This window comes from Dicentrarchus labrax, unplaced genomic scaffold, assembly GCF_905237075.1.
Source record: "Dicentrarchus labrax unplaced genomic scaffold, dlabrax2021, whole genome shotgun sequence".
In the NCBI taxonomy this organism is placed as follows: domain Eukaryota; kingdom Metazoa; phylum Chordata; class Actinopteri; family Moronidae; genus Dicentrarchus; species Dicentrarchus labrax.
In genome coordinates, this window is record NW_026136720.1 from 32301562 (window position 1) to 32325833 (window position 24272).

The 24272-nt window shown below is 40.2% G+C and overlaps 2 protein-coding genes across 3 annotated transcripts; both read left to right on the plus strand.

The window, feature by feature from the left end:
- The first annotated feature begins 447 nt into the window (after positions 1 to 447).
- Positions 448 to 12409, plus strand: LOC127353417 (myosin heavy chain, fast skeletal muscle-like). 2 transcript variants are annotated; one of them, XM_051382627.1, is made up of 41 exons: positions 448 to 491; positions 641 to 681; positions 972 to 1193; positions 1267 to 1410; positions 1510 to 1666; positions 1759 to 1786; positions 1864 to 1963; positions 2057 to 2149; positions 2238 to 2301; positions 2383 to 2481; positions 2577 to 2680; positions 2805 to 2943; positions 3091 to 3209; positions 3489 to 3638; positions 3738 to 3908; positions 3999 to 4299; positions 4433 to 4500; positions 4600 to 4687; positions 4832 to 4949; positions 5033 to 5156; positions 5965 to 6101; positions 6185 to 6440; positions 6520 to 6762; positions 6844 to 7020; positions 7101 to 7246; positions 7344 to 7434; positions 7534 to 7923; positions 8035 to 8161; positions 8249 to 8367; positions 8456 to 8652; positions 8952 to 9135; positions 9242 to 9407; positions 9508 to 9632; positions 9732 to 10040; positions 10134 to 10337; positions 10444 to 10569; positions 10663 to 10833; positions 10934 to 11038; positions 11136 to 11231; positions 11545 to 11676; positions 12230 to 12409. In XM_051382627.1, the coding sequence occupies exons 3-41, from the start codon at positions 987 to 989 to the stop codon at positions 12392 to 12394; spliced, it is 5940 nt and encodes a 1979-aa protein (XP_051238587.1). In that variant the 5' UTR covers positions 448 to 491; positions 641 to 681; positions 972 to 986; the 3' UTR covers positions 12395 to 12409. The 2 variants fall into 2 exon arrangements, with proteins under 2 accessions (XP_051238587.1, XP_051238588.1); XM_051382628.1 differs by lacking the exon at positions 12230 to 12409 and adding an exon at positions 11795 to 11894 and having other exon boundaries at positions 449 to 491.
- Positions 12410 to 19064: 6655 nt separating this feature from the next.
- Positions 19065 to 21699, plus strand: LOC127353461 (peroxynitrite isomerase THAP4-like). Its single transcript, XM_051382726.1, has 2 exons — positions 19065 to 19546; positions 20287 to 21699. The coding sequence occupies exons 1-2, from the start codon at positions 19372 to 19374 to the stop codon at positions 21132 to 21134; spliced, it is 1023 nt and encodes a 340-aa protein (XP_051238686.1). The 5' UTR covers positions 19065 to 19371; the 3' UTR covers positions 21135 to 21699.
- Positions 21700 to 24272: the final 2573 nt, after the last annotated feature.

Genomic DNA, 24272 nt, shown 5'->3' on the forward strand with positions numbered 1-24272 from the left:
GTCCTTAGACAATGCATTAGACGGACAACTGAAAAATGCAGCTGGAAAGCATGTGTTGACACAATGTTAATCATACCCATGAAGCCTCTGTGACATAGTCAGAGGCAATTTTTAAATGCTTTATATAAATTAAATTAGTTCTAAAAAAAACAGAACTCCATTCTGCACACCCCTCTCCTTTCTATTATGTTGATACAATGACTTGCATTGTCATGTCATAAAAGACAAATTAGTTTTAAGAAAGTAAAAATCCTCAAAAATTGGGAACTGGCCTTACAGACTGAAGTCCAAAACACAAGTGGTATATTTATAGTACATTCATGTACTAGTAACACCTGTTTCAATGGAAGTCTGCTTTGGCTGTTATTCACACCATATGTGAACGTGTCCCCTATTTAACTTTTACTACGTAAGCAAGCCAGATTCAATATAAGGAGTCCAAGAGGACAGAGCAGTGTGTGGTAGGAGACCCAAGAAGACCCCAGCTTGTGGTAAGTTTCAATTCTATCTGTTTTGGAGAATTTAAATGAATTCATTATTTGAGAAATTAGTTTGTATTGTATTGTATTGTATTTTTGGAGGAAGTCTTTGATTGCAAACCTTCACCAGTAAGTGAAAATATGTGTCATGTATTCAACAGGATTGCAGAATATAACACACTTTTGACAGAGAAAGGGTCAGGTATGAACATCTATCAACTATCTTTTGGTATCATGTGAAAATAGTTATATTCACCTGCATATGCTGTTCTTTCAGTTTTGTCATGACTCTGTTAATGTTATCAATATACACAGAATTATATTTTTATTGAGCTAAAGTGAAGATACTACAGAGCATAGACAGATATTTAATAAAGATATGTTTATGATTTAGTTCTGCTTTTCTGCTATTCTGGGTTTTTAAGTCACAGGGCTTTAAGACAGATTTTAAAAAGATGAATAAGATTGCTCTTATTTGTAATTACCTCATAGAAATAAATTGCCACAATGAGTACAGACGCGGAGATGGCCATGTATGGCAAAGCTGCCATTTACCTCCGTAAGCCAGAGAGGGAGAGAATTGAGGCTCAAAGCAAACCCTTTGATGCCAAGGCTGCCTGCTACGTGTCCGATGTCAAGGAGCTGTACTTGAAGGCAACAATCCTCAAGAAAGATGGTGGCAAAGTCACTGTCAAAGTCCTCGACACAGAGGAGGTTAGTATCACTAAATCAAAGTAAACTGAGATTCAATACGATCAGCCCTCAACTAACAAATGTCTTGTTCCAGGAGAAGACAGTTAAAGAAGATGACATCTGTCCAATGAACCCTCCGAAGTATGACAAGATTGAGGACATGGCCATGATGACCCATCTCAATGAAGCCTCTGTGTTGTATAACCTCAAAGAGCGTTATGCAGCATGGATGATCTACGTAAGAAAAGCTGCCTAATAAGAAAAGAGAAATATACCTATATACAGCGAAACTAGCTATACTTAGAGTTAACTGCTGGGTTTCTATGATCACTTTCAGACCTACTCTGGGCTGTTCTGTGCCACGGTGAACCCCTATAAGTGGCTCCCCGTGTACGATCAGGAAGTTGTAAATGCCTATAGAGGCAAGAAGCGTATGGAGGCTCCACCCCACATCTTCTCTGTCTCTGACAACGCCTATCAGTTCATGCTTACTGGTAAGTTGTTACCATAACAATGTTGAATTAATCAGTATATGAGGTTTCTGCTGAGTAAAAAAATGGTTATTCTTTTTTCCCCAATTGAACAGATAGGGAGAACCAGTCTGTCTTGATCACGTAAGTTTCACATTTGTAGACTTTGCTGAACATAATCTAAGATGATAAAATTCTTACAAGTCTGTGTCTATACCTAGTGGAGAATCTGGTGCTGGAAAGACTGTGAACACCAAGCGTGTCATTCAGTATTTTGCAACAATCTCAGTTGGTGGAGACAAGAAGAGGGACACATCAAAGGTTTGTTACTGTATGATGATTACAATTCAGTGTTCTCTAAGTATGGAATACATACATTCATTTTCTGACATCCGTTTTAAACCTGGATTATAGGGGTCACTGGAGGATCAGATTATTGCAGCCAATCCTCTGTTGGAGGCCTATGGTAATGCCAAAACTGTGAGGAATGACAACTCTTCTCGTTTTGTAAGTATGGAAGGATTTCTACACATTAGAGGTGCTGTTACATATTGCCCATTATGAGGGACATTAAAAAATCCATTGTTCCAAACAGGGTAAATTCATCAGAATCCATTTCGGCACAACTGGCAAACTGGCAAGTGCTGATATTGAGACATGTAAGTAAAAGGTCTCATAGTACATACAAAAAGTTGGAATTGAGAATCAGACAGTCTCTGACTCTTTAACAACTTCTGTAGATCTGCTGGAGAAGTCTAGAGTAACATTCCAGCTTCCTGATGAAAGAGGCTACCACATCTTCTTCCAGATGATGACCAACCACAAACCTGAGATAATTGGTAAATAGATGTAGTTTTCCCATAACATTAAACTTACTTACATTTTACATTTTTCAACAATTTATGGAATTTGTCACCTCTTTTTTGATCTACAGAAATGGCTCTCATCACAAGCAACCCCTATGACTTCCCAATGTGTAGCATGGGACAGATCGCTGTAGCCAGCATTGATGACAAAGTTGAGCTGGAAGCCACTGATGTGAGTAATCTTCACTTCAAAATATTCTAATGTATTTTGTTTATTAAGTGCAATATTAAAACTACTGTTTAAATGCATTTTCCAAAGTGATTATGTTTTGTGTGGTCACCTTTTTTAAAAACAGAATGCCATTGATATCCTGGGCTTCACTAATGAAGAGAAGATGAGCATCTACAAAAATACTGGTGCTGTGCTCCACCATGGTAACATGAAGTTCAAGCAGAAGCAGCGTGAGGAGCAGGCTGAGCCAGATGGCACAGAGGGTGAGTATTTAATATCAGCTCAAAGTGAATAGCTTTGGAACAACAGCTTAAAAGTTCTTTCTCTAACTGGTCTCTATTAGCTATCATCTATCATGATGAAATATCAGGGTCATATACTGTATGAATGAATCACTAAACTGTTTTCAGATGCTGACAAGATTGCTTATTTGCTGGGTCTGAACTCTGCTGACATGCTAAAGGCTCTGTGCTATCCCAGAGTGAAGGTCGGAAATGAGTATGTCACCAAGGGACAGACTGTACCGCAGGTAATTGAGATATACTGGTATCAATTTTAATTTACATGTAGTACATGTATATTTACATTAGGAAAATGAATACAGAGGAAATTAGTCCCCCTTTGTAATATCTGACAAAGTGTGCAAGTTTGCTTGACTTTTGATACATTCCTTGTATGTTAACAAATTACTTAAAACATACATATGAAATTATTTACTCTTTTTTTTTTTTTTTTTACCTGATTAGAAGAAATTCCAGCATTTTGCAAAATGCTTGATTGACTTGAATGAAATCACGTATTTATTTAGGTGAATAACTCAGTGACTGCCCTGGCCAAGTCCATCTATGAGAGGATGTTCTTGTGGATGGTCATTCGTATCAACCAGATGTTGGACACTAGACAGCCAAGGCAGTACTTCATTGGTGTCCTGGATATTGCTGGATTTGAAATCTTTGATGTAAGCTTCATTTCAAACGAATCATCAGCTGATACTTTTCATGACTGAATCATTCTTATTGTCTGAAAGATATTACACTGAATATTTGTCCCCTCACAGTTCAACACCTTGGAGCAGCTGTGCATCAACTTCACCAATGAGAAACTGCAACAGTTCTTCAACCACACTATGTTTGTCCTGGAGCAAGAGGAGTACAAGAAGGAGGGTATTGTCTGGGAGTTCATTGACTTTGGCATGGACTTGGCTGCCTGCATTGAGCTGATTGAAAAGGTAATAATTTCATTTTGTCATTCTGTTTGATTGTTCTTATTTTCACTTAATGTATGACATAATTACATACATCATTCTACTTTTTTCAAGCCCATGGGTATCTTCTCCATCCTTGAAGAGGAGTGCATGTTCCCCAAGGCCACAGACACATCCTTCAAGAACAAGCTGTATGACCAGCATCTTGGCAAAAACAAAGCATTTGAGAAGCCAAAGCCCACCAAAGGCAAGGCAGAGGCCCACTTCTCCCTGGTGCACTATGCTGGTACCGTGGACTACAATATCGTTGGCTGGCTTGACAAGAACAAGGATCCACTGAATGACTCTGTTGTGCAGCTGTACCAGAAGTCCTCAGTGAAACTGCTGAGTGTTCTCTATCCTCCTGTTGTTGAGGGTATGACAGCAACTACAGTAAAATCAAACATATTTTTAACGTGATGATAATGTATATTCATACCTAACGGGAGTATGTGTTCATGTAAATATTGATTCTCTGACAAAACATGTCTGCTCTAAACCATCCACAGAGACTGGTGGCAAGAAGGGAGCCAAGAAGAAGGGTGGTTCTATGCAGACTGTGTCTTCACAGTTTAGGGTAAGATTTAACATTTCAAATTTAGGTATAAAATCTTATCTATGTTTAATCTTACAATTGTGACATTTTATGACAAGAGTTACCATTTTCGATCTACAGGAGAACTTGGGCAAGCTGATGACTAACTTGAGGAGCACCCATCCTCACTTTGTGCGCTGCCTGATTCCAAATGAATCAAAGACTCCAGGTACATAGAGGCTGTGATCTCAATAGAGTGTATGAGGAGTTGTTTTGTTTAGTTGGTATGGTTTACTCCAGGTTGTGCTGCTTCAACAAAGAGAGTAACTACTATATTCATTTAAAGAAGTAATTAAGAAATATATTTTTACAGGTCTGATGGAGAACTTCCTGGTCATCCACCAGCTCCGGTGTAACGGTGTGCTGGAGGGTATCAGAATCTGCAGAAAAGGTTTCCCCAGCAGAATCCTCTATGCTGACTTCAAGCAGAGGTATCAACGGATATTTTAATAGAACTCCGATGCAGACTTTTAAAAGAAATTGCTCACACTGACCATTAACTTTCTTATAAAAGGTACAAGGTACTGAATGCCAGTGTCATCCCTGAGGGCCAGTTCATTGATAACAAGAAGGCTTCGGAGAAGTTGCTTGGATCAATTGATGTTAATCATGATGAGTACAAATTTGGACACACCAAGGTAAGCACCTAGATCACATTCATATACATTGGTGTATTTACCAAGGATGGTGTTTTCCTGTTAATTAGATGTATTTAAAAAGTACACACATCAGCCATAACATAATGAGTACTGACTGGTGAATAACACTGATTATCTGGTTATCATGGCACCTGTCAATGGGTGGGATATATTAGGCAGCAAGTGAACATTTTGTCCTCAAGGCTGATGTGTTAGAAGCAGGAAAAATGGGCAGCATGAGGATTTGAGCGACTTTGAAAGGGGCCAAATTATGATGGCTAGATGACTGGGTCAGAGCATTTCCAAAACTGCTGCTCTTGTGGGGTGTTCCCGGTCTGCAGTGGTCAGTACCTATCAAGGGTGGTCCAAGGAAGAAAAAGCAGTGAATGGTCATGGGCAGCCAAGGCTCACTGATGGTGGTCCGAGCCAACAGACGAGCTACTGTAGCTAAAACTGCTAAAAGAGTTATCACCACCAGGGTGCCCAGGTGGTCATAATCTTATGGCTGATTGTTGTGTATTTATCTATCAATAACAAAAGCAGGATATCTGAAAAAATACTTATATGATTGGAATGAAATTGGTGCCAAGTCAGAACGTGGGAACAAGAAACAAGTAATCCATCATCAGCATAAAAGGCGAGCAGACAGTATGTCATTATCAACAAAACAATTTTGCCCAAGGACCCTTAAACCATATGGGTTGGATACCTTTTTTTCCGTTTGTTTGTTTCTTCCTTCCGTTTGTTTTACAGGATGGAAAGGATCCAAGTTTAGCCCACATTCCTTTTTTACTTTTTATTTGTTTAGGTGTTCTTCAAAGCCGGTCTGCTGGGTGTCCTTGAGGAGATGAGAGATGAAAAGCTGGCATCTCTGGTTACCATGACTCAGGCTCTTGTCCGTGGTTACCTCATGAGAAAGGAGTTTGTGAAGATGATGGAGAGGAGGCATGTTGAAGATAGAACATTTTAAAAGATTGTATGAAAAATTATGAACAACATTGTCCATAACAGCAACTTCTTGTCCACAGAGAAGCAATCTATACCATCCAGTACAATGTCCGCTCATTCATGAATGTGAAACACTGGCCATGGATGAAGGTGTACTACAAGATCAAGCCTCTGCTGAAGAGTGCTGAAACTGAGAAGGAGCTAGCTCAGATGAAGGAGAACTACGGGAAGATGCAATCAGACTTGGCTACTGCCCTGGCCAAGAAGAAGGAACTGGAGGAGAAGATGGTGTCCCTTCAGCAGGAGAAGAATGATCTGCAGCTGCAAGTAGCATCTGTAAGTACACCTCAACAATTGCTTTTTTCATACTTTTCAGTGTTGATGTGCTAACGTCTATTTTCATAAAACAAACTAGGAAGGAGAGAATCTGTCAGATGCAGAGGAAAGATGTGAGGGACTTATCAAGAGTAAGATTCAGCTGGAAGCCAAACTCAAAGAGACCACTGAGAGACTGGAGGATGAAGAGGAAATCAATGCTGAGCTCACTGCCAAGAAGAGAAAGCTGGAGGATGAATGCTCTGAGCTCAAGAAGGATATTGATGACCTGGAGCTTACCTTGGCTAAAGTGGAGAAAGAAAAACATGCCACAGAAAACAAGGTTTGCAATTATTAATATTTAGCAGATCAAGTAACATTCATCGATATTCATGTAATAACAACATGTTTCTTGCAAATGTAGGTGAAGAACCTGACTGAGGAGATGGCTTCTCAGGATGAGAGCCTTGCTAAGCTAACCAAGGAAAAGAAAGCCCTTCAGGAGGCTCATCAGCAGACTCTTGATGACCTCCAGGCTGAGGAAGACAAAGTCAACACTCTGACCAAGGCCAAGACCAAGCTTGAGCAGCAAGTGGATGATGTAAGTTTGCAAAGTCACTAGTATTAGCAAAACAAGATTCCTCTTGAATGTGACAATAAAATACTAATTTTAATGTTCAGCTTGAGGGCTCTCTGGAACAAGAGAAAAAGCTGCGTATGGACCTGGAGAGAGCCAAGAGGAAGCTGGAGGGTGATCTGAAACTGGCCCAGGAATCCATCATGGATCTTGAGAATGACAAGCAGCAATCAGATGAGAAAATAAAAAAGTAACATTGACTTTGAATTCGTACAACAGCCATTCTCATTAAAATTATGTTCAACAGTAGGAACTTTTACTATTTACCAAATCTATTATTCTCACAGGAAGGACTTTGAAATCAGTCAGCTCCTCAGCAAGATTGAGGATGAGCAGTCCATGGGTGCCCAGCTCCAGAAGAAGATCAAGGAGCTTCAGGTGACACATTGTATTACATAACAGATTACTGCATAGATTTCCAATTTTGTGTATTACAAGAAAGAGTTTACTGAAAGACAACACACCTACATTCAACAGGCCCGTATTGAGGAGCTGGAGGAGGAGATTGAAGCTGAGCGTGCTGCTCGCGCCAAGGTTGAGAAGCAGAGAGCTGACCTCTCCAGGGAACTTGAGGAGATCAGTGAGAGGCTGGAGGAGGCTGGTGGAGCCACTGCCGCTCAGATTGAGATGAACAAGAAGCGTGAAGCTGAGTTCCAGAAGCTTCGTCGTGACCTCGAGGAGTCCACTCTGCAGCATGAAGCCACTGCTGCTGCTCTCCGCAAGAAGCAGGCTGACAGCGTTGCTGAGCTGGGAGAGCAGATCGACAACCTCCAACGTGTCAAGCAGAAGCTTGAGAAGGAAAAGAGTGAATACAAGATGGAGATTGATGACCTCTCCAGCAACATGGAGGCTGTTGCTAAAGCAAAGGTACACAAAATGTCAAATTTTATTTTAACATCCAAATTAATATAGTAAATAAGGGAATTCATATTATATATAAAGTCTGATCACTGATCTGATGTTTTTTTTCCTCATTAGGGAAATCTTGAAAAGATGAGCCGTACTCTTGAGGACCAACTGAGTGAACTGAAGACCAAGAATGATGAAAATGTCCGTCAACTCAATGACTCGGGAGCACAGAAAGCACGTCTCCTGACAGAAAATGGTATCTACAAGTTATCAGTGAATAAGCTGTTGTTTATTATTGAGAACTGTGACACAAACTAATGTATTATGGCATCTTTCACACAAGGTGAGTTCAGCCGTCAAATTGAAGAGAAAGAAGCTCTTGTCTCCCAGCTGACCAGAGGCAAACAGGCCTTCACACAGCAGATTGAGGAGCTGAAGAGACAGATTGAAGAGGAGGTTAAGGTAAGAAAACATGGAAAAGAAGTGAGTACTGATAAACTTTATGTGTGATTTAGACATTTTGCACATTAAATTTTAATTTTTACACCAGGCCAAGAATGCTCTTGCCCATGGACTGCAATCAGCCCGCCACGACTGTGATCTGCTGAGGGAGCAGTTTGAGGAGGAGCAGGAGGCCAAGGCTGAGCTGCAGCGTGGAATGTCCAAGGCCAACAGTGAGGTGGCTCAGTGGAGAACTAAGTATGAAACTGATGCTATCCAGCGCACTGAGGAGCTTGAGGAATCCAAGTGAGTACATTGTAAACATTTACAACCCCAGAAGTGTAGCATTATAGCATAGCTCAACTGACAAAGGTATTTCTGGTAACAATACTTAAAAAAATGTATCCAAACATGACAGTTTGACATTTGCTTATATTATGTTTACGTTATTTGGGTCCAAACAGTTTAGATTGCAGAACTGCTTCCATATGCTCATCTAGTTTTATAAACATATGGAATTATTTATTTTTTATACATGCAAAATTGTTTCTGTAAGTATTTGTAACTTACGGTTTTCATGGACAAATCACACCTTTTTCAAACAGGAAAAAGCTGGCCCAGCGCCTTCAGGAGGCTGAGGAACAGATTGAGGCAGTGAATTCCAAGTGTGCTTCTCTTGAGAAAACCAAGCAGAGGCTCCAGAGTGAGGTTGAAGACCTCATGATTGATGTGGAGAGAGCAAATGGGCTGGCTGCCAACTTGGACAAAAAGCAGAGGAACTTTGACAAGGCAGAAACCTTTACTTTATATGGCCAAGCCTTACCAACAATGAAATACATGTATTTGTCTTTATATTGCTGCATAACAACTGAACAGTATTAATTGTGTAATTTAGGTCTTGGCAGAGTGGAAACAGAAGTTTGAGGAGGGTCAGGCAGAGCTTGAGGGAGCTCAGAAGGAGTCTCGTTCTCTCGGCACTGAGCTCTTCAAGATGAAGAACTCTTATGAGGAAGCTCTGGATCAGCTGGAAACCATGAAGCGTGAAAACAAGAACCTCCAACGTGAGTTCTGACCACATTATTATTACTACATTAAGTAAGAATAAAGTATTTATGTTTCCATTTCAAGGCATAATGATATAAAACATGCATCTCTCTGCAGAGGAGATCTCAGATCTGACTGAACAGATTGGTGAGACTGGTAAGAGCATCCATGAGCTGGAGAAGGCCAAGAAGCAGGTGGAGACAGAGAAGTCTGAGATCCAGACAGCTCTTGAAGAAGCTGAGGTACATTTATTCTGCGGAGGTCTTCTGAAAATACACGGACAAATGTTTTAGAAATGGTTAAAAGGCAGAGATGAATACTGTTTTCTTTGACATCATTAGGGAACTTTGGAACATGAAGAGTCTAAGATTCTGCGTGTCCAGCTGGAGCTCAACCAGATTAAGGGTGAAGTAGACAGGAAGCTGGCAGAGAAGGATGAAGAGATGGAGCAGATCAAGAGGAACAGCCAGAGGGTGGTTGACTCCATGCAGAGCACTCTGGATTCTGAGGTCAGGAGCAGGAACGATGCACTGAGAATCAAGAAGAAGATGGAGGGAGACCTAAATGAGATGGAGATTCAGTTGAGCCATGCCAATCGTCAGGCTTCTGAGTCCCAGAAGCAGCTGAGGAATGTGCAAGCACAGCTGAAGGTATTGTAAGACATAAAGTTGTTTCACAGACTATAATCAGTGCACCTACATTTTGGCTGTCATGTGAATATTTTGCTGATATTTCTTCACCAGGATGCGCAACTGCATCTTGATGATGCTGTCAGAGCCCAGGATGACTTCAAGGAACAAGCTGCTATGGTAGAGCGCAGGAACGGTCTCATGGTGGCTGAAATTGAGGAACTTAGAGCTGCTCTTGAACAGACAGAGAGAAGCCGCAAAATTGCCGAGCAGGAGCTGGTGGACGCCAGTGAGCGTGTTGGACTGCTGCACTCTCAGGTAAGCAAGCACTGTCATTTCTTCAGTCATTCAGAAATCTAATGAGTTTTGCAAATAATGTGAAAATGAAGCATGTGATGACTTAAGTGATCTTTTTATCTTTTAGAACACAAGCCTTATGAACACCAAGAAGAAGCTTGAGGCTGACCTGATCCAGATCCAGAGTGAAGTGGATGACACTGTTCAGGAAGCAAGGAATGCAGAGGAGAAGGCCAAGAAGGCCATCACTGATGTATGTTTGACTTTTTTCATTTGTATTGCAAGTAAAATGTGTTTTTCTCAAAATATTTATAATATTATATTTCTAATATGTTGTCTCCTCTAGGCTGCCATGATGGCTGAGGAGTTGAAGAAGGAGCAGGATACTAGCTCTCACCTGGAGAGGATGAAGAAAAACCTGGAGGTTGCCGTTAAGGACCTGCAGCACCGCCTGGATGAGGCTGAGAACCTGGCCATGAAGGGTGGCAAGAAGCAGCTCCAGAAACTTGAGTCTAGGGTAAGACAATTTTGTTAAGATTTGCAGTTGAACAAGTGTAAGAAAACATACAAAACAAAAATTATATAAATATTATATAAATGTTGTGGTTTTTCTAAAGGTGCGTGAGCTGGAGGCAGAGGTTGAGGCTGAGCAGAGACGTGGAGCAGATGCTGTTAAGGGTGTCCGCAAATATGAGAGGAGAGTGAAGGAGCTCACGTATCAGGTACAGTCACTTTGACATTTAACATGTAGCCTACAAATCAATCTAACACATGTATTGTTTAAAAACATTTAAAAATTCCAATTTACTTATTTCCCAGACTGAAGAGGACAAGAAAAATGTTGCCAGGCTGCAGGATCTGGTTGACAAACTGCAGCTCAAAGTGAAGGCCTACAAGAGGCAGGCTGAGGAAGCGGTAAGGACAACACATTCATTTTAAATACTGATAGGTAATAATATGCCAGAATCATCTTGTTCTTCACAAAACACACATTTATGATATTGGTAGTTTGGTTTTTGCACTGCTAAACTGTTATATTTAAATATGATTTAGAATAATGACTGAAAAAATTATAATCAGCTATAAATTACAATAACTCTATCATTATGAGGCAACAAGCCATTAAATGTTTGTGATTAACAGTTTGGTCATATTTATGTAGTACACCTTATAGTGAATAAAACCACTCTCATTGTATATTAAAATGTCTATAACTATGTTTTTTCAGGAGGAGCAAGCCAACGTTCACCTGTCCAAGTGCAGAAAGGTCCAGAATGAACTGGAGGAGGCTGAGGAGCGTGCTGACATTGCAGAGTCCCAGGTCAACAAACTGAGAGCAAAGAGCCGTGACTCTGGCAAGGTAAATACACATCCCACTTTTATATTTGCATACATATATACACATACACACACAGACACACACACACACACACTCACAAACACAATAGGTATGTATTGATTGTCCTATTTTTCTACAGGGAAAAGAGGCGGCTGAGTAAAGCACTCCGGCTGATGGGCTGTTTCCAATCATATAATATGATATGAAATATACCACAATAAAATAGTTGTTTATCTTAATTTGCTTTCTGTGTTATTTTAATCCCATTTGGATGATTTATGATGTGAATTTGTGAAGGCATGTCACAACACCAGAACCAAGTAAGGCGCCTTACTAATCCATTAATAAATGGAACTGAAGAACGCCCATGATTTGTTTCCTGGACCAGTCTCCATTAAAGTAGTAGAAGAGGCATTTGTCAGCAAGGCGGACATTTCTTTTTGCCATATGTCTGCAAACCAATGATTATCATAAAAAAAAAAAATAACAGAAGGGGCTGCATCTGTGTATAATTTAATAGCAAATGATGATTCTAGTTGCAAATTGTAAAGTTGCCATTCCTTTTATTACATAGAGGAGACCAGAACTGGAGCTTAGATCTGCAGCCCTCATCCAAGCTCACCATATCATGAAGTTTCTCTACAGATCTAGAGAGGTGCAGAAGCCTGGATATAAAGCAGTGTCCCTTGGGAATAACATGCATTTCGAAATTAAGATCCCCAAGCAATTCTCTTTTTAAAATAACTACTGTCTCTGACCCTTTTTTTAGAACCTCTGATGCAATTACATTTTTTCGAGAGGCAGAATAGCTTGCATCAGGACGTTATCTATGGTGGTGCCTAGAAAGTCTATTGCCTTACATGGATGTTTTTTGCCATGTACCCCTACCTGCTTTCTTTAACTTGACGGCATCGTCAATTGTACTATGAAACAAGGAGACAGGTACCTGCTTTGTGATCTACATGGACTTTGAATTATAAAGCTTGACTCTTTCTGCTGCTTGTCCTTTCGTATTTTTCTGACATTTCCTACGATTTGGGGCCATTCAGAAAGTTGATGTGGCTCTTTGACTCAAAATCATATCATTCAACTGGTCTTAAAACTTTCGGGTTTTATCTTCCTTTGGTGAAAAGTGTACGTTGGCGAATCATGTTTGCCTAACTGACATCAATTAACAATAAACTGATCATTTATTTTCTTTAATGCGGTTGTGGCCCTACTTGCTCCTTTAACTTGTTTATGTGTGGTAGGGTCAAAGGGGACCTTTAAACATGAACTTGTTTATTTGGTGTGGTTTAACTGGACCTTTATTGTGACTGGTCCCTTCCTGTCACCTCTTTTCTGTGATAAGCTCTTGTACCTTGGTGCGTCCCTGCCCACCACGGAACAAAGTAAGCCAACGAACAAACTAAGGAGTAAAGTAAGGCACAAGAGCATACCTTTTCCTGCGATCCCTGGTTAGTGCACCACTAACAGGATTCATCAAGCATCTGTAGCTTTAAACAAAAAGTCTGCCACTTTAACAAAGTAACGCAAAGTTAACGCAGAGACATTACCTCTGCAGAGCAATGACTGGAAAGTCTTTCCTCTTGCAATCTACACCAGCGGACATCGCACAGCAGAGACATTTGGACTTCAGAATCACAACTCTTTTCAGCCTGGCCCAAAGGACCACCAGCTGATCTATGTACCGGCAACTCTCCTTCCTCTTTCCTTTGGACTGTTGGTAACCTACTGGGCATAGACAGTTTTAGGTAACTTAAGAATTAATGCAAAGCAAGGACTGTTTAATTACTGTTAATGTTACTGTACTGATGTGTTTTATTCAGGTTATGTTGTTGAAATGATTAACGCAGGTTACTGTAGTAACTGTGGTCTTCGAGACGGTGCTATGGTGATGTTGTTTAATGTTATGCTTCACACAGACAGGCCTTTGCATGCAACTAACTCACTTTTAACGGCACCATTAATCTAGGATCACACACAGTCACACCTAAATTCAGTCTAAACCTCAGCACACAAATGAGGAGAGGGATATCAAACTAGGGAAAGACCGATTATCGTCTGGGCCAGTTATCGGCATCCTGCAGACGTGCCTGTTAATCAATCAAAACAAGGTTGCTGATAATATCGATATGGAAATAGTCTGTGATAGTAGAAGTCATGTGTGTGAGTGAGAGAGTAAAAACCTAATAAACTCAATTCAGTCTGGTTTTAAATTCAACCTAACCCTAACCAATTTTAAAACAAAGATGTCTATTGTCTAAGATAAAAAAAAAACCTTTAACATCTTGCAAATCTGATAAGCTGTTTAATAAACATATGCTTAAAGGCATTTAAACAAAGTTAAGTGTTGGAGTTTGTAATATTCCAAATTTGTCCAAACAAGGAGAAACCTTTTCTGGCGGGCAACCCCCCATGTGCACATATATACACACATCTTTTTTCCTTGGCTTAGTTCCTTTAAGTTAGATTGTGTATATTGTGTATTTTCCTCTGTTTTGCCTTTATTATCTTTATTAAATGGTTGTGTTTTTACATGCTGACCTATTTAATTTCGCACAAGAGTGGGTGATACCTGCCTTAGTTATAACTACTATTAAATTAATAGTTTAGTGTATCTTATTCGACTGATCAATAAATAACTGGCTATGCTTTTCCTTCTTTCTTTATTTTTCAACAATGTTTTTTGGGGCTTTTCCCTTTATTGGACAGGACAGCTGTAGATAGACAGGAAAGGCGGTCGAGAGAGCGGGCCACATGTCGGACTTGAACCCTGGCCCGCTGCAGCAAGGACCTGGCCCTGGCACATGGGGTGCCAGCCCTTCCAGGTGAGCTAACCAGGCACCCCATCTTTTCCCTTCTTTAAGGGTGGTGCAAGGATACTTCGACACGTGGCAGGAGGAGCCGGGGATGGAACCAACAATCTTCCGATTAGGGGACGACCCACTCTGCCTCTGAGCCACAGCCATCCTGTACTGTTGGCAATTGTAGGTGCTATGATTAATGACATCGGAACCATTTAAACTTTACCGACAGTCTTTACACTAATACAGTTAAACAACTGGGTTAACTGTAAAGTTTATTAATTATCAAAAGATAATAGAAAATGAATTTAATTAATATTAAAGGTCCTTGGGGCACCACCCTTAAATAAGGGAAACAGCTGGTATCACCCACAGTGGTGTCAGATGAAGATTGGTTGTTTTCCAGCTAATAGTAGGTTGTCTAACTATTACTGTGTTAAGGGATTTTGTACTGAGTCTACTGGGGTTGCTAACAAATTCAAGTTTGTATATGGAACTGCAGAAAAGGTATGGTACGCTCAGTACAGGGATGAATTGTGTCATGACCGTGAGCAAGGTCTTTTGCTCTTGTGCCTAAAGTTTGTCCTAACTTCTGGCTCAGGGCTGTTACGCTCCAGGTAGCCAGAGGCAGAGAGACGCTGTCTGATGGAATATGACCATGTTCTGATCTGTGATCACAGATGCTGCCGTCATCATCTGAAAAGTTAACTGTCTGGTCATAATGTTGGGACTGCATCTCCGAGTATGGCTATCTACAACTTCTGCTTTGAGAATGTTTATCTGAATCGTAATCGAATCGAATCGAATCGTGAGGTGCCAAAAGATTCCCACCCCTAGCAGCCGCAGCAGCCTCAACAACAACAGACACCACCAACAGAATCCATCCAGGATTCAGGCGCAGAGAGACTCTGAGATCAGATCAGAACGTCAACACAGACTGTGGCAGAATATCTAGCCAGACTCACACAGGTCCACAAAACACACACTGGACTTTGTAGATCAGAGGCTATGGGGGGTAACAATCCCATATCCCCCTGTGAGGCCCACTGGAGAGCAGTTTCATCCAAGGCATTTAGCCAGAAATCAGTGACATGGTGAAACATAACTGTGTGACTTGGGACTATGGAAACCTTCAAATTACAACTGGACAATCTACAGGATGCAGACAAGACTGAGGACGCGGCAGAAGAGGTTGGGGCCAGGAAATACAGTGAAGGACTAGTGCTGTCAAACGTTTAAAATATTTACTCGCGATTGTTAACTTGCAATTAATCACACATTTTTATCTATTCTAAATGTCCCTTGATTTCTTTTTATCCCATTATTTTTTCTCATTTTAATGCTCTTATCAACATGGAAAAGTGGAATGGCTTGCTTTGTGCAAATGTTGTTTTTATTGAAAACAACATTGGCATACACTGTAGTGTTCAATTTCACACTAACATTCTCACTTGGAGCAAAAAATCTCTCACACAATGTAACACTGTCCATCAATTAAAGTGTGAAAAAAATACTTTGTCACACAAACAGCCCCTTCAACAGCCCTTTCTAAGGGATCAAAACAGGGCGATACAAAATAAAATTACAAAGTGCACATGTAAGGTAAGCTAGCCTATAGTGCAGTTAAACCATGGCTTAATACGTTTGCTTTGAACATAGCAGTCAGGCTACTGCTCTTTATTCACCAGAGGCTCATCAACCCAGCCTCTTATTTCAGAAAGAAGGAACAGTAACGGTTACCAATAAAAGGTAAGCCTACTACTTCTTTGCTTTGAGCCAGATACTCAAACAGACAAGCCTGTTGACTTTTTCAAAACACCAGGAATCCATCCATTTCGTGTGAGGACCAAGGTAAAACACATTCAAAGTTAATAATGAATAATCGATGTGCTGTCTCAATGATTGTGAAAGATCCATGTTGTCAAACTCTGTTTCAGGAACCAAACTCAGATCATTATGTCTCATTGGTCAAATCTAAGCATGACAGGTGGGAGAAGTTGGGGTATTGGACCAGGACATGCAATGAAGCTACTGGGTGGGGATAGACATCAGATCCTAATGTTCATTTTTACAAACAAACTGAAAGTTTACCATAAAATATTTTTCCCGTCGTGAACACAAAGAAAACAGTAACAGTTGAGCTCATTCCAGACACAGAACTTCAAATGACATATCTGGTAACAATTGATGATAAACTATTTCATGACAAACACATTTTTGTGAAAGACGCCACTGAAATTCCTTAACTAAGTCAGATTGGATATTTGTTCAGGATTTGCAAGCAGTAAATGCTGCAATCATCGCCCATGCACCAAATGTTCTAAATCCACACACATTCTTCTCTAAAATTAAATATGAGAGTAAATGTTTTTTTCCTGTTGTTGATTTGGCATTTCTTCAGCATCCCAGTCGACCCTGACAGTCAGTAGTGGTTAGTAGTGGTTAGCATTCTCCTTTAAAGGCAAGATGTTTACCTTTAGCCATTTATTTAATCTTTAATGCAGCATTAAAGAAATATTTTGAAGCACTCAATCTAATATGCCATACTGCTAGCTTATCTAAGCTGGAGCTTGTCTCTGAAAAGGTCATCTTTCTGAGTCATGTGATCACAGCAGAGGGCAAAACTGTCTAACCCAAACAAACTGAAGCAATTCAAACCATTCCATGGCCTGAAACAAAGAAACAGGTAAAATTTTGGGAATGACATCCTACTGCAGACAGTGGATCCCAAATTGTGCTGAAACTGAGGCACCATTGGCATCAACGCATGATGAGCAAGGCCTCGCTGCAAAAGGCAAAGTCCAATGGACACCAGAAGCTGAGAAAGCTTTTGTTGACTTAAAGCTAGCTCTTCAGACTCCTCTGACATAGGCCTACCAGACTGTAACAAGACATTCACACAGACTGTTGACAAACAGGGGTTAATTGACTTCAGAACTAATCCAGGACCATGGGGGATGACAAAGACAAAAGGCTGTGATAGCATTACGTGACACTGGTTACACATGAAGTGTCAATGATTCTACTTGAAAAAAAAATAATGTTTCAATGTAATAAGATACCAAAGTTAAAATATTAAATTGTTATTAACTCTGCTACTTTTCGCCAAACTCCAGGTGATGGACAGCTGCATGAATGTGTTGTAACCCAAACAAATTGCTATCTGAAAATGTAAAAAAACACTCTCACAGGACAATGTTAGTGCTGACTTAGCTGCGAAGGCCACAGTTGAACAATGTATTGCTTTGACTAACTCGCCATTAACACCTTTTGATTTGCAGGCAACAGAGCAACTCCAGAGAAGAACGCTTTCGTGAGAAAGAGCAGGTGAAGGGGAAGGGGACTCAACAAAAATAAATCAAAGAAAAAGGGTTCACCCAGCCACACGTGGCAGTCACACACTGTGGTTTCACCAAATCCAAGGAACCACAGCACACAAGAAGGAGGGACACCACCACCCACGTCACCAGCACCACCACCAGCCTGCAGCCACTGAGAAGGAAACAAAAAAAGGAAATTACAATGGAAATAATTAACCCAAAATGTACAAAACAATATACAACATAAAGCAGGAAATAGTTCACAAAATAAACTTAATAAAACATTTTACTTTATCAAAACAATAATAGAGTACAGAAAACAAAACAAGTAATACAAAACTAAGGGATTAACTCCTTACAATCATTCGGCTAAAATTAAAGGGATAACCAGGTTAAAAGTGTGGTGTCGGCAGTCCACCATGCAAGCCGGCTGTAACCAAAAGCCAGCAACAGCAGCACCACCAAGCAGCACAGAGCAGCAAGGAATAAGTGGCTGCCGGAAACAAAGCAGGGGACAACGTCCTATATACCAGCAGAGACAAACTGTGTGATTAGCAGCAGAGACAAAACAGTAGACAAAGCTGTAGACAAAGCTGTAGCGGCCCCAATCAGCTGGCGGTGGAGTCACGTGAATCGCCACCGGTAGATTTCGCCAGCTGATGAGCGTTCAGCAAGAATCTCCACATTTTAAGAATAGATTAGATTGTTTAAGATTTGGATGAAGTGTAATCTGATTTTTTCTTATTTATATTCCTTATTTTTCCTATCTTTGTAAAATCACTCATGATTATATCACATAGATTTATCATACATAACCAAAATGACTAGGGATGCTCGATATTGGCTTTTCTGCCGATAAACGATATTCCGATATTGTCCAACTCTCAATTTCCGATACCGATATCACCCGATACCGATATATGCAGGCTTTTTACACCAAAAGTGTTAGGTAACAACATAACATATCTCCTATTGTGGAATTAACACATTATGCTTAATTTTATTTTGATGCCCCACTGGATGCATATATAAATGCAACAGGGCTTTCCAAATGTAAACACTGTATGTGCAAAATAAGAGAACAACTTCAACTTTCATTGTATTAATACTGAAAAGAGCGCTAACGCTAATCGCTAACTAAGCGCTAGCTTTGGTTAATGTGTTTAATTGTATTATGCACCTGAAGGAGTGCTAATGTAAATTCTAAGCCAATTGTTAGTTTGGTTAAGGAACAGTAGAGTAAAATATTTAAGGTGCATTGCCCTTATTTTGTGTTAATATTAAAATCAAATTGTTTGCTTGTTAGCCACAGTTAGCAACCAACCAATCTAGCTGTAGTTGTTGTTGTTATACGCCATCTAGTGCGCGCCGGTAAACGTCCCATGCTGCGTTCATACAGGCTCGGAAAGGCTGAAGCCTACAGAACAAACATCGGTTATAAAAACCTAATACCAATAATTCCCGATATTACATTTTTTATTCATGAATATCAGATGATGTCACAAACGTATCCTCACCTGACGTCACTCACATTCTAACTTGTCTGCCGTCATGTTGAGTACCTGATTCGGCGAGATCGTAAAGGAACTATGCCTTTAATATGTTGTGCGGCCGGGTGCAACAACAAAAAAGGAGACCCCAAAATATCCTTTTACAGACTACCTCAGGACGAAAAAAGACACCATCAGTGGCTTGCAGCCATCAAGAGGGCAGACTGGACACCAACTGCAAACACTCGTCTGTGCGTTGCTCATTTTGTCTCTGGTGAGTGGATGTAAATATATTGTTAGTGAGCTAACGCTAGCTGCTCGCTGTCGCTAATCGCCAAATTTTATTATAGATGATAACATACGAATCTTTCCAAACAGTATTAATTAAGCAATCAGTGTGAATTGGTTCATATACTGTGTCTAACAGCATGAGTCTAGCGTCAAATGTCAATTTATCGTTTAATAAAAACGTGTTAAAATATCTGGTAGAGACATCACATCAGTCATTAACGTTAGCTGAGGATATTTGTTCAAGCTTAGAACCAGTTTAAGATTATTGCAAAAACACTTATTATTACATTATTATTTACAATTATTAAACAAAACACCACCATCTCTTTTTGTGTGTGTGTGCTTTTAATGGTTTTAGTGTAAATGAGTTAATGCCATAGCCTCCCCTCTGCTCCCCGTGCTGTAACGTTATTTACCACATATCTCACCGATATTATTCAAGTGCTCCTAAGACTGGTGACATTAACAAGTTGTTAGCTAATCTGTTTACACTATAACGTTGGCAGCCTGGAGCATTGCTTGTAGTTTCTGTTTTGCAAAAGCATAGCACATATGAGTTCTTCAGTCCTTATTAACTTCACATACTAGTATTATTTATTTTACTGACATTGTAGATTTCTTTCCAACATATTGTTCACATTTGACATGATTTCATTCACATGTTGTTGACTTTTGAGAGTTATTCACAATCTAAATTCTATCCTGAAATCTTTGTCTCTCCAGGTGTGAAGAGCCAAAACCCTCCGAGCCCTGACTTTGTACCAACAATATTTCCGTACCTCAGCTCCCCCAACAAGAGGAAGAGGATTAATCAAATGACACGATTCAAAGAAACACACAAACTGAAAAGAAAAAGAGTAGTTAGTTTGGACAGAGGAGAGACTGGAAAAGAAGAAGAGGGAGTGGAGCTGGACAAAGATGACAGGCTAGAGTTTGACAGAGAAGACAGACATGAGTTAGATGAAGAAGATGGACAGGAGATTAACAGGGGAGATGAAGAGGTGTTGGGTAGAGAAGATGGACATGAGTTGGATGAAGAAGATGGACAGGAGATTGACAGGGGAGACGAAGAGGTGTTGGGTAGAGAAGACGGACATGAGTTGGATGGAGAAGAGGGACAGGAGATTGAGAGTGAGGAGCCTAGATTGGAGACTAGCAGTGATGTAGGCCTAGCCCTGGGACGTTCCTGTGGAAATGCCTCTTGTGAAGCCACAATGAAACGATTAAATGAGGAGTGCACAAGATTACAGACAGAAATTTGGAAGCTGAAGGGTCAAGTAAATTCATTGTCTTTCAACCAAGAAAATTTGAAGGACAAAGATGATAAAGTACATAAATTAACTGGCCTGCCTTCATATGTTGAACTAATTGTTGTTTTCTCTTTTATCTCATCATTCCTAAAGTTGAAATCCTGTTTGTCCCCTTTTCAGCAGTTTCTGTTGACATTAATGCGCCTGAGAATGAACTTGCCACTTTTCTTTTTAGCTCATGTATGTGTTTCATGTATCTACGTCAACTGCTGGTCGGGTTTTCAACAACACATTGAATGTCATGAATATCAGGCTGTGTAATATCATAAAGTGGCCAAGCAGAGATCAGATCCTCTGTAGTCTTCCAATGTGTTATAGGAACTGCTTCGAAAATTGTACCAGTATTATTGATTGCTTTGAAACGTTTATCGAAAGACCAAAGGAAATGAGAGCAAGAGCACAAACATATTCTCAGTATAAGCATCATAACAGTTAAATACCTCATCTCCATAACTCCACAAGGGGTCATCAACTTTGTTTCGAAAGGTTGAGGCGGGAGGACAAGTGATAAGCATGTGACTGAGAACAGTGGATTTCTTGAGTTATTGTCCCCTGGAGTTGTTGTTCTTGCAGACAGAGGGTTTAATGTGGCAGACTCTTTGGGTCCTGTTAATGCTCGACTCAAGATACCGGCATTTACTAAAGAAAAACAGCAGCTTCACCCAGCTGAAGTTGAGTCATCGCGGAGACTGGCAGCAGTGCGCATCCATGTAGACAGAGTTATAGGCCTAGTACGGAATAAATACACCATTTTGCAAGGAACTATATCAATAACACTGTGCTACTCAACCCCAGATGGACTCACACTCCGGACAAGATGGTGAAAATGTGCTGTGCCCTCTGTAACCTTTGCCCTCCTGTTGTTCCACCAGAGTGAATAAATATGAATTGTATGAATTGTGTTTATGTGACATTAATAAGATACACAGGACACTGTTTATGGCTGATACAGTACAAATATTTTATTTATTTAAATGTCAAACTTCTTAAAAACAGAAGAACAAGGCCAGTAAAACTGTCACTGCTTATTAATTCATTGAGCAGGATATGGAATTGTATGTAATAGGATATATTTTCAAGATATAAATAGTATTTACAATTTGGCAGGACACTAGACAGGGCACTCAAATCTGAGTTGCACTCTCCAAACCAGCTGAAAGGCAATAGGAGGAACCTCCCCACCAAAATAACTATATACAAATCAAAGAAAGCAAAATAACAAATACTGTGAATCACACACAGAAAACTTGATACAGTCTACAGTGTAACAGTATATCGTATGTGTGACTACAGGGAATTAACTAATACAACCTGAAGCATTATTCTCTGGGAGTAACATTCTACCGTATTGGGGTGTGTGTGCATGTGTGTAGTCAACACTACAGGGAATCTGAACTAATACAGTGTTTAATTTTTGTCTGGATTTTCCTGCATTCATAACATTTCCACACTTTTGGAACTCTTGTCAACTGCAAGCAAGACCTGTGAAAGTGCCCTCTTTTGCACTGTTTAGATGCACAGATTACCACATTCTCTGGATCTCCAGCTGGTTCACCACAGTAGCACCCTGACTGGGGCTGTTGCTCTGAGGTTGGGGAAACCACTGGACATGGTACTGTGTAATATTTCCCAAGAAGTTCTGGACAAAATCCTAGTTTTAATAAATTGTTCTACTCTATTGTATTCACATTGAAGAACACTTCATCAAACTGAATGCGCTGAATAAACATTTCAGTGGGACTCCACACTACAAAGTCAACCTACTGGACCTCAGCAATGCGCATTTGTACTTGGTGCAATATATTTGTGATTCGGCTTCAGCGCTATCACATTGTCTTTTGCCATTAGACAGAAGTTTGTGTCAGCATTGCAGCTGCTGACGATAGACTGATCTTTAAGAGTAAAAGGGCATTTTATCTCAAGCACACCTCTACCATGGCAAGCACAGGTAATAATTCCATCCGGCGATGCACTGATCCATGGCAGTGATGTGTTGATAATTATTGTGCCTTGCATAAGCAAGCACAAGAATTTTCTAGTTAGGCCTGTTGTCTGCACTTGAAAATCGGTGTGATGATCTTGCAATGCTGTGATGTACTGTGTCCTTGCTGTTGGCTCACTCACATTTCCCCATCTAGAAAAATAGAGAATAAGGTATTGTTTAGACAGACTTCTCATACTTCATTAGCAAACTACAGTATACCACTGCAAATCCAGAATAATGTATTAATTATTCTCTATGGAGTGCACACACTATTATGTTCATGAAAAAGTTGTATATTTAGGATTGAGATCATATTTTCAGCTTGTATCATCTAAGTCCTTTAAGTGGGATTGTAAGAACATCATTGTTCCTCTGAAATATGGCTATGACAAATGGAATTAAAACCAGCCCTGGGCAGCATATACTTTGATATGTAGTCTTTCTTTGTACATTCCTATTGTTACCTCATTGCCTCTGCAGACACCTGACAGGACCGGGGATAGCAAATCCTCTTAATCAAGGATACAGCACTATCTGACCTACCTGCTTCATGGAAGACTGATGCTGTTACTCTGCCTGCTCTTTGCTCAAACAAAACCTTACTGGCAGACTGCGCTCTGATTGCCTCTTCTACTGATAAGGACTGAAAGTAGAAAAATTTAATGCTGTTTCAACAAAATTAAGCTATAAATGTAAATATTAAAAAGAATACAGATATTGGTAAATGATCGATAAAACTCACAAAAAATATAAATTAGAGTACAGGACTTACAATTTGTCAGTACATACCTCTTGCTCTGTTATCCGAAGATTGTCAAAGATGCTTTGACTCTCTACTAGTAGGGATGAGAAATCAGCATGCAACTTTGCCTTTGAATATAAATTAGAAAGTGGTTCTGGCAAATTCCGTTGAAGGGTCTTTGGTTTATATCTGTGAGAGTGGCCCTCGATCACAGACAAGATAGCAGTTCCCTTAGTACTTTCTTCCTGAACATCACATTCATACAGCTTTTGGAAGAACTCCATATACTCCTCTTCTGTGGGGAAAGGAATGCTGGGTAGTGGTGGGTGTGTTACAGTCTTCTTCTGCATGAGCAAGATGTTGCAGATTTCCTCGTACTGCACCTTGCCGGTTTTGCTCGGAAGAACCCAGGCACAGGGTATCTCTGTACTGAACAGTCCATCTTTTAGATTTACCGCTGCTAAGACAGCATACATGAGGGCAGCTGCATGAGAGCATGCTTTGCCCAGTCCTGCTTTGCAGGTGCAGTGGGCCACTAGAATTGTCCCATCATCATGGACCACGACCCATGGTTGTGTGGGGGTCAAGTTGACGGCCTGAGAGTGGTTCACCTTAAGAGAAGACAGCAGACCAATTAGTCTAGTAAAATCAACCCATTTGTCAATCAATGCAT